The 10,995-nt window shown below is 39.5% G+C and overlaps 1 protein-coding gene across 1 annotated transcript; it reads left to right on the forward strand.

Moving 5' to 3' along the window:
* The first annotated feature begins 8,228 nt into the window (after positions 1-8,228).
* Positions 8,229-10,718, forward strand: dusp1 (dual specificity phosphatase 1). Its single transcript, XM_008419915.3, has 4 exons — positions 8,229-8,895; positions 9,095-9,240; positions 9,351-9,570; positions 10,214-10,718. Exons 1-4 carry the CDS (start codon positions 8,487-8,489, stop codon positions 10,567-10,569), a joined length of 1,131 nt encoding a protein of 376 aa, XP_008418137.1. The 5' UTR covers positions 8,229-8,486; the 3' UTR covers positions 10,570-10,718.
* The last annotated feature ends 277 nt before the right edge of the window (positions 10,719-10,995 follow it).

Consider the following 10,995-nt stretch of genomic DNA (forward strand, 5'->3'; position numbering starts at 1 on the left):
CAGTCTGGTAAAGCTGGTTAATTTCAGTTCCTCCTCACACAAGCTGTGGTTTCAGTACGAAATCACTTGTTGTGGCTGGACGTAATGTTTTTTCTCACAGTTTCTATGGCATTCCACTAAAATTTGCACCATTTCAGTTCTGAGTTTTGTGATTGCAGTAAATTTTTAAATGTTAGCAAAGACATTTAAACCCACTGTTTACACACAGGTGTAAAAACTGTAATCAACACTAAAGTAGATTATTTGATGACAGAATTCTTAGTTTCTTCCCACTGATTGCCAAATTTCAAATTTTTTTAATGTGTTGCTGCAGCGTTTGCAAACATTAGCCAGTCAAAATTTGAGGCATCAAACTAAAATTGTAAAATTAGACAAGAGATGCAAATGCTCTTAAATCACTCACAAAGAAAAGGGACAGGGGACTAGTTTCAAGGCTGTAACATAATGTGAATGAGGGACAATTCCAAATACCAGTACTGACCAAATCCAATTAATATCCATTTTATATATCAGACCTTCAGGGATCCCCTGTAAATATTTGAATTTTAACACAGACCGGGGATCCAGAATTTTAATATTTGTTTATTGAAAATGAAAATATCATTAAATTCGATTTAACATTTTCAGCATAGATAAATTAAAGGGTTTTAAATTGCTTAACATTTAAAATGTAAAGGAAATGGCAAATTTAGTTATAGTAGAAGTGCAAATAATTATCTTGATGTTTTGTTTGTTTTGTTACCATAGCTACAATCGGATGATATGTGTTTAAGCATGGTTTGTTTACAAATACATCTTAGCAATAACAATGATCAGTGATTTCTCGTAAGCTTGGTACCATTTATTAGATTCCACCAAATCTTTATTGAAATACTGTTAATAATTGTGATGTTCTCAACAGAAAGAGGGCCCCTAAAGTATATTCTGTTTAAGGCGCCATACAATCTTGAGCAAGCTCTAGCATCCTTCTCACACCATTGCAACGCAATCAGTACAACTGCAATTCATAGGTTATTTTCTAACCTAAATCTATTTTCATACTAACCTAAACCTTCGGCACAAATAAACATTTACTGACACCTTGACTTGTTTTCTGACCACCCGGGGTACAAATGTAGCATTTGAATTTTATGCCTACATGGCCAATTAATTCTGAAATATCCTGTATATATATATATATATATATATATATATATATATATATATATATATATATATATACATCTAGTATTCAAATGCTTAGTGCATATGACAAGACCTGGTGCTTTACAATTTAAGTTTCTCAAGTTGTGATCTGAATAATCTGTATGCCAGTATCGATGATAAGATAGTAAAAAGCATGGCAACCATTTAAATACTGGGATTCACAATGCTTGTGTTTTAGCAATTAGTATCTACATCAGGGAGGAAAACTTGTTCTGAATGGAGAGTCTTTTCTCACTCATGTGGTTCACAGTGACCAGTCTGTCAAAGTTCTCATTTTAACTACAGTTTGTGGAGCACTTTATCTTGATTTTTTTTTTTTTTTTTTGGGAGAAATATAAACTTCTGCCTCCTGTGGACTTCATTCCAGCAAAAACATTTTACTTACACGTCTGTAGTTCAGTCATCAATTTCTGCAACTGAACCACTTGTACTAGCACAATTAAACCATAAAATTCTACCACTTCATGACCCAAGCCAGACATTGTGAGCTGTTGATGGGAATTATGTTACCTGTCCAGTTTTCACTAGCCTGCTCTAGTGCTTTACTTTTTTTATTCTTGGACCGTGCAGAGTGGTGAGCTGGTAAGTAATGCCAAAACTTTTTAGCAGTACCAATCAAGTGGAATGGATTATTTCATGAAGCAAGAGAAACAGTGCAGAGGGAAGTAATATTTTATTGTAAATGTGTTTGGATCCAAACGAATGTTTTTCAAATGTTTTTTTCGGATCATTGTACGACAGCAAGTGACACATCCCCTTCACACATATGTATTGTGACGCCCATGATCAGCTGTGATAACTTGTTTTCTGATGCATTTCCTCAAGTTGCGATCTGCATAATACTTTTTTTTTTTTTTTACGCCAGTACAGATGGCAAGATACGAAACAACCAAAGTTTGTTTTGAACAGTTCTGAGTATCAATTTTATAAACAAATAAATAATTAAATGCATTCCCTATACCTGGCCTGTATCACAGTTTTGGAGGCTCCCTGTTTGTTTTGGGGATACAAGCAACTGCTTTGTTTGCTTTTGACTTGGGCCAGTTCTACCCAAAGCCAGATTCACAGTGTAGCAGAAACAAACACAATCAAAGCTACTAAGAAACTAAGGCTAGAGTTTTAGTAATATTGTATTGTGGACAATGTATATTTCGGTTTCTGGCTTTGGTGACCAATGTTGTTGTCCAGGAAATGACACGGTGTGTTTGAAAATTGCATATGTCATAGCAAAAAAATCCATAAACTCAGCAGAAAGTGTTAGTTTTGCCACAACAAGGAAACAAAGAATTCAGGTGTCCCAAATTTACAAGTCTGTTATTAAAACTTAGCAGACAGTACATGCCCTGTGTTTTCCCAGTGATGTTTCAACTGTTGCCCGTAGCTACAATGACAGTAAACAGGCAGGGGATGACAGCAAGTGACAGCTAGGCTGGACCGCAGGAAATGCCTCTCCGTCATCCGCTTTTTCACTTCCCTTTCTGGTCTCTAGTTGGTTACAAGCCACAGCTAAGAGAACCAAAAGCACAGCGACAACACAGGTTCAGTTTTCAGAGCTTAGTTTCAGTATCCAGACACACAGTGAAAGCTTATGCACTGTTTTGCGTTTCAACATTTACGAAAATAAAAGAATAAGATTAAGACAGGACCAATAATCTGACAGATGTGTATGGTTTAGTAAACTTATTGTATTAAAAAAAAAAAAAAAAAAGCATGTTCTGTACCTCACTGAAAAAACGATGTAATACTGACACAATATATGGTTTTGCATTATATGTTCACTCCAAGTGTGTAATAACTCTCTTAGCTGTACTCTTCCTGATTCTGGGGGGTTTTTGCGTTGGCCGATAGAACAAAATGTTTGGGTACAAACTGTTTTCAGTAGATCTCGGGCCCTCCTCCCTGTATAGCGTGTAACATTCTTGCTTTGTAGCATGTGCCTCATAGTTGACTCATCTCACGAGAGTGTGAGGTTTAACCTGCCGGAGAGTTTTTACACTTGGCTGTGGTTGGTTGGCTTTCTGTTCAGTGGGCCTAAGCTCCCCCTCTTTCTCTGTACCATAACAAATCTATTTTCCTTTTTGCTTGAAAAAACAGAGGGCCAAACCAGCACACGTGTGTATTCCACACTTTCATGTTGTAGTAAAATATGAATGACATTATGGCCTGCTTGGTAACTTTAGACATAGAATTTCGAAGTTGGAAACAACTGTACTATTTAGGTGTTTGCTCGGCAGCATAATCTTTCTTTCCTTTTTCTTTTGCAAACTTTTGTTTGAAGACACAAAGGCAACACGCCCGCCTTGTCAACAGGTCAACAATCATCCTGCTTCTGCATTTTAAGACATGAGCGTTGCCATAGTCTGAGTCAGCAAACCACACCAGCAAATGAAAAGGGTTTCCCACACCGATTGAAATCATGTTTTTTTTTTTTCATTCAAAATATGTTTTCTCTCGTCTCTCTGGGAAAACAAAGAAATACCCCACATATCCGTTTTACAAAGCAAAACTACGAGGTTAAGACATCTCCATCTGTCATCGCCTTCCTGGTATACCAGTGTTTTGTTTCTCGGCACCTGGAAATTTACTGGACTTCAGATTTCTATACCGTGATTAACTTTTATGGTTAGCCTTCGTTCTCGCCGCATTGAACACTATGTACCACAGACTAATAAAAACAAAGAATAAACTTTTATGGCACCCATGCCAGATATTTACTTATTATCTTGTTATTTGTCAACTCTCTACTGAAGAGGCAAAATAGGAATCCAATTAAATACTAAACATCATGGAAAGTTTGGCAAATTCTTTATTTGCTGACAGATCATCAAATTAAATGAACACATAAATTGAGACAGATATTGTAAATGATATGTTGTAAACAAATAATAATCTAGATTATAAATGCACTGAAACAAACAATGATGTTCATTTTCTTTTTTACTCTGATAAAATGTAATTAATTATAAATATTGGCACCTTGATAATATAATATAATATAATATAATATAATATAATATAATATAATATAATATAATATAATATAATATAATACAATATAATATAATATAATATAATATAATATAAATGATATTGTAGTTCAGATTTGTATTTAATTAATTATTAATCCAGAAAAAAACCAATTACATCAGAATTAGACCTACATATGGAGTTTGTAACTGGTTTTCCTATAATGTTAGCATTTAATATACATATGGGAACTTAATTGTATCAAAATAATATATATTTTTAAAGAAACAATATTTTTTTAAAAACCAGGAGTATCTGAAATTAGAAAAAAAATTATCCACAGTCTAACGGTAAAAATAAGAAATTAGCCAAAGTTCGATGCACATTTTATGTAGAAAAATTAACTAAAAAGAGCACATTCTAAGTCTTAAATGATGTACATTTAATGCCATAATGCCTCTGGAATTACAGTGAAATGCCAGTCACTACATAGGCGGTTGAAAACCCAAAGAGATCGATAAAAACATAAACATGCTTGATACATAATCTCAACAGTGGTTAAGATTCACCACTGTTAACTAATGTCAAGGTGGGAAAAATAACAAAAGCAACAACCAGAAAAAATTAAGCAAAAATGACACCATTTACATAATTCAATTGAAATCCAATGTTTCATAAATATATTGCTATTCATTTAATACACGTGTCATTTGTCACAGAGAAGATACACAAAAATCAAAACAAAAACAAAATAGAGAGAGAGAGAGAGAGAGAGAGAGAGAGAGAGAGCGAGAGAAATCTCCGCGTGCCCGCGTACGTGCAGTACGTTCACGTAGAATTATCGCGCATGTGCGCGAGCCCTAGTTCTTGTGACCTGCGTGAAGCTGACACCCCACCCACGTCAAAAAATCCAGCAAATAGTCTGAATGGTTAGTGCTCCGTTTGTGCAGGTTTGTGCCGTTAAAATTTTCGTTTGTGCAGTTTTGGTTTCTGAGATATTAAACATTATTTTTTAGGTCATCTAGAGTTCACCATCCCCCCATATCGCTCCAAAACAAACCAAAGTGGGCTAGTTCGTTAGTGCTCCGTTTGTGCAGGTTTGTGCAGTTAAAATTTTCGTTTGTGCAGTTTTGGTTTCTGAGATATTAAAAGTTATAATTTTGGCCGATGACGTCACCATCCCCCATATCGCTCCAAGACAAACCAAAGTGGGCTAGTTCGTTAGTGCTACGTTTGTGCAGGTTTGTGCAGTTAAAATTTTCGTTTGTGCAGTTTTGGTTTCTGAGATATTAAAAGTTATAATTTTGGCCGATGACGTCATCATCCCCCCATATGCTCCAAAACAAACCAAAGTGGGCTAGTTCGTTAGTGCTCTGTTTGTGCAGGTTTGTGCCGTTAAAATTTTCGTTTGTGCAGTTTTGGTTTCTGAGATATTAAACATTATTTTTAGGTCATCTAGAGTTCACCATCCCCCATATGCTCCAAAACAAACCAAAGTGGGCTAGTTCGTTAGTGCTCCGTTTGTGCAGGTTTGTGCCGTTAAAATTTTCGTTTGTGCAGTTTTTGTCTTTAAGATATTAAAAGTTATAATTTTGGCAGATGACGTCACCATCCCCCATATGCTCCAAAACAAACCAAAGTGGGCTAGTTCGTTAGTGCTCCGTTTGTGCAGGTTTGTGCAGTTAAAATTTTCGTTTGTGCAGTTTTTGTCTTTAAGATATTAAAAGTTATAATTTTGGCAGATGACGTCACCATCCCCCCATATGCTCCAAAACAAACCAAAGTGGGCTAGTTCGTTAGTGCTCCGTTTGTGCAGGTTTGTGCAGTTAAAATTTTCGTTTGTGCAGCTTTTGTCTTTGAGATATTAAAAGTTATAATTTTGGCCGATGACGTCACCATCCCCCCATATCGCTCCAAAACAAACCAAAGTGTGGGCTACTTCTTGTAATTCTTCAGATTCTCAGCTGTTGTACAATGTGTACATTTGTTTTGAACTTCAATAAAGACTTAGAACAAGAAAAAATGTGTCTCATTTCAAGAAATGTTTTAAGATAGCAATGTTTTTTCACGAACGTAGCGCACAATAATTGAATCCTGCTAATAAAGGACATGCAGCCTGACCCTAACGTAATGTGTATAACCTGTTCAACTGTGCTTTGATTTCGGAGGTGGTCTGAAGAATTATATTCACATTGTTGATGTACTGTCTGCTGATTATGCAGCAAACGTGTAAAAAAATTACATGAGCCTATAAAGGCCAATTTGCTAGTTGAGCATTAATTTGATTTTACCTTGTTAAAAAATCAAAATCGGGGTTGAAAAAATTCCAAAAATGACTTATTCAAAACGATTTGAGACCGCTAGAATATTAACGAGAGGTTGAAATTACACTTGCTCTGCAAAACAAGATGGGAGGGGGGGGGGGCAGGAGGCTCACTACAGTGTGGGTGGAGCCAATCCCAGTTGTGTGAGAACTATGTCAAAGTTCGCAAAACATGTCTCCTTGAAGCCCATACACATTTAATTTAAGAAATTGGATGAAATGAAAGTCGTTGCATTGAAACTATATTTACTAAATATTAAGTACATTACTTGGATGAACTTTGAAATAATGACACATTTCCGTTTTACTCGGCAAAATCTTTGCTCAAGCAACTAGCAAATTGGCCTTTATAGGCTCATGTAATTTTTTTACACGTTTGCTGCATAATCAGCAGACAGTACATCAACAATGTGAATATAATTCTTCAGACCACCTCCGAAATCAAAGCACAGTTGAACAGGTTATACACATTACGTTAGGGTCAGGCTGCATGTCCTTTATTAGCAGGATTCAATTATTGTGCGCTACGTTCGTGAAAAAACATTGCTATCTTAAAACATTTCTTGAAATGAGACACATTTTTTCTTGTTCTAAGTCTTTATTGAAGTTCAAAACAAAATGTACACATTGTACAACAGCTGAGAATCTGAAGAATTACAAGAAGTAGCCCACACTTAGGTTTGTTTTGGAGCGATATGGGGGGATGGTGACGTCATCGGCCAAAATTATAACTTTTAATATCTCAAAGACAAAAGCTGCACAAACGAAAATTTTAACGGCACAAACCTGCACAAACAGAGCACTAACGAACTAGCCCACTTTGGTTTGTTTTGGAGCATATGGGGGGATGGTGACGTCATCTGCCAAAATTATAACTTTTAATATCTTAAAGACAAAAACTGCACAAACGAAAATTTTAACGGCACAAACCTGCACAAACGGAGCACTAACGAACTAGCCCACTTTGGTTTGTTTTGGAGCATATGGGGGGATGGTGAACTCTAGATGACCTAAAAAATAATGTTTAATATCTCAGAAACCAAAACTGCACAAACGAAAATTTTAACGGCACAAACCTGCACAAACAGAGCACTAACGAACTAGCCCACTTTGGTTTGTTTTGGAGCATATGGGGGGATGATGACGTCATCGGCCAAAATTATAACTTTTAATATCTCAGAAACCAAAACTGCACAAACGAAAATTTTAACTGCACAAACCTGCACAAACGGAGCACTAACGAACTAGCCCACTTTGGTTTGTTTTGGAGCGATATGGGGGGATGGTGACGTCATCGGCCAAAATTATAACTTTTAATATCTCAGAAACCAAAACTGCACAAACGAAAATTTTAACTGCACAAACCTGCACAAACGGAGCACTAACGAACTAGCCCACTTTGGTTTGTTTTGGAGCGATATGGGGGGATGGTGAACTCTAGATGACCTAAAAAATAATGTTTAATATCTCAGAAACCAAAACTGCACAAACGAAAATTTTAACGGCACAAACCTGCACAAACGGAGCACTAACCATTCAGACTATTTGCTGGATTTTTTGACGTGGGTGGGGTGTCAGCTTCACGCAGGTCTTGTGCCCTCCTGCACTTTAGAACGATCACGATGACGTCCGCGTGGTTGGCGGGACGCCCAGAGAGGCGGCGCTCTGACGTTAGTGGCTTCTCATTCATGGACTCGGCTCATATATAAACAGCTTCACACGGCTCTGAGGCAGAAGTCAGACTTTGAAACGTTAAATATTTAAACTCGGTCAATAAGGAACTAAACTACCCGGAACTACACAAGGAAGAATCGGAACACCAAAGTCAACTTTAAAACTTTTTTTTTTTTTCCCTTTCTTTCTTTCGAGCTTTACCGTCTTTTTTTTCTTTCTCTTTACATAGAAACTAACCGGAACAAAGGACTCACTCCAAAGAACAGAATATTATTTCTGTAACTTTGAGCTTGAATATTTCTGCCGTTGAACCTATATGTATTTGGATTTGACACTCATAGCCCGCTGTACTACTATGGTGATAATGGAAGTTCCCACCATCAACTGCGCGTCCCTCCGGTCTCTAATGGAGGGCGACGTCCCGGGCTGCCTGGTGCTGGACTGCCGCTCCTTCCTCTCCTTCAACGCCTCTCACATCTCCGGCTCCACCAATGTGCGTTTTAGCACCATAGTCCGGAGGAGGGCGAGGGGCGGGCTGGGGCTGGAGCACATCGTGCCCAACGAGGACACCAGGAACCGGCTCCTGTCCGGGGAGTACCAGTCCGTGGTGCTGCTGGACGAACGGAGCACGGACCTGGGCCAGGCTAAGAAGGACGGGACGCTGATGCTGGCTGTTAATGCGCTCTGCCGCAGCCCCTGTGGAATCAGGGTGTTTATTCTCCAAGGTAAGAAAATGTTGCGGGTTAGAAACACACTTCGGGCGCTTTGCTGTTACGAAGTGCAGCTGTCACCGTACCAGCTGCTCCTGGTGTAAACAGAGCTCGAAAATAGCCTGCGTGAACAGTTGTCACTCATAAATAAAAGCATGTGCCTTTTGTGTTAAGCTTCAGATTTTTAATGATGTGTTTTGTTCTTTATTTCCAGGTGGATTTGACTGTTTTTCCTCTGAGTATCCAGAGATGTGCACCAAAGCTTCCCCTCCTCAAGGGCTCAGCTTATCCCTGAGTGCCAGAAATCCAGAGAGTGCAGACCCAAACTGCAGTCCCTGCAACACACCTCTATATGATCAGGTTTGCACTTTTTAAAAAACAAAAATTCTCATCCTCCCTTCTCTCCTACTTCCTGTTTTAGTGTTTTGGAGATGACTTATGGTTTGCTTATTTTCTCTGTTCTAATTCAGGGTGGTCCTGTGGAGATCCTGCCGTTCCTGTATCTTGGCAGTGCTTACCACGCTTCCAGAAAAGACATGCTGGACATGCTCGGCATCACCGCTCTGATCAACGTCTCCTCCAACTGTCCCAACCACTTCGAGGACTCCTTTCTGTACAAAAGCATCCCGGTGGAGGACAACCACAAGGCCGACATCAGCTCCTGGTTCAACGAGGCGATAGAGTTTATTGGTGAGTGCAGGTTTTACTAACTAGTTCCTCAGTTGTTAGCACAGCAGACCCCCAGCCTGCCCCAACCTCTGTTCCCTCCCTTTTCTTTCCCCCTTGATTCGCTTGATTTGAAATCTTCAAAAGTTCCCTCCAAAACCCAACCAGCTGGCTCCCTACTCCAGCACAATGGCGGTTACATCATTGCCACCCCTGAGGTGTAGAAGGAGGGATGTCCTTTTTTTTAAATAATAAATTGAAAAGCGGCAGCCCCAAACTAGTTTTGCAGTTTGGACCTGGCTGTGCTTGAATAGATCCCCGCCTTCATAGCTCTTTTTGTTCTGACTGAACAAAGGGCAATTTCTCTTCGCTCACTGTCAGCCTTCCTGCCACTTCAATACCCCCAGCAGGGGTCTGTTCCCCTCTTTTGTCCATTCATTACGCCTCCTTTGGGAGTAACCCCCACTGGTTCACACCCTGCAAAGCTATTAACTGTGTTCCTGTTTGCTAATGAGCGCATTTAAAAAGAAACTGAAAGTGCTGCAAAGGCGTTTTTGTCCTCGTTTCCTGTTAATAATGTAGCCTTATCCATTTGGTGTGTAATCACTTTTGGCTGTTTTGCGGTGATTCTAATTTTCTTCTATGTTTTTTTCCCCTCTCCAACCAGATTCGGTGAGAAACAACGGGGGCCGCGTGTTCGTGCATTGTCAGGCCGGCATCTCCCGCTCTGCCACCATCTGCCTCGCCTACCTCATGCGCACCAACCGCGTGAAGCTGGACGAGGCCTTTGAGTTCGTCAAGCAGCGCCGCAGCATCATCTCCCCCAACTTCAGCTTCATGGGTCAGCTCCTGCAGTTCGAGTCCCAGGTCCTGGCCTCCTCCACTTGCTCCTCGGAGGCGGGAAGCCCGGCGATCAGCAAGAGCAGCACCGTGTTCAACTTCCCCGTCTCCATCCCCGTTCACGCGTCGTCCGGTCAGCTCGCCTTCCGCCACAGTCCCATCACGACCTCCCCCAGCTGCTGACAGAGGTCCCATCAAAAAAAAAAAAACAGACTTTGTTTGGACTCAAAATACCAAGTGACTCCGCACGGAGCACTTCACATAAAGTGATCCATTTGTCCGCTTATGGTGATGCTGGTGTCACCAGACAGAATGGGTGCTGTAGTTTTGGGCCAGTTAACCTGACTCTGCTGGCCAAACCTTCATAGCTTGACCTCATCATTTCAGAGCGAGCTTTAACGACTACCATCAGGCAGTATTCACGCTTCACGTCCTTAATGTGAAAACCATCCCCAGTTGGGAGACGCTAAAGAAGAAGAAGTCCTGAGTATTCTTTCTTTAAAAGACTGATTTCTTGTTTTGATGAAGGCAACTGCTTTTGATAATCACAATCATTTTAAACAAAACTGAGAGGGCTATCAGTTATCTCAGGAACGCTTTTTTTAAACC

The sequence above is a fragment of the Poecilia reticulata genome, chromosome 10, assembly GCF_904066995.2.
Source record: "Poecilia reticulata chromosome 10, P_reticulata-male-v2, whole genome shotgun sequence".
Lineage (NCBI taxonomy): Eukaryota > Metazoa > Chordata > Actinopteri > Cyprinodontiformes > Poeciliidae > Poecilia > Poecilia reticulata.

Bases quoted from the DNA above. Each gene is read 5' to 3' on its own strand.
- dusp1 (XM_008419915.3), top strand. From the start codon at position 8,487: ATGTATTTGGATTTGACACTCATAGCCCGCTGTACTACTATGGTGATA. The intron at 8,896-9,094 runs GTAAGAAAATGT...CTTTATTTCCAG, and splicing joins CAGGGTGTTTATTCTCCAAG to GTGGATTTGACTGTTTTTCC. The intron at 9,571-10,213 runs GTGAGTGCAGGT...CTCTCCAACCAG, and splicing joins CGAGGCGATAGAGTTTATTG to ATTCGGTGAGAAACAACGGG.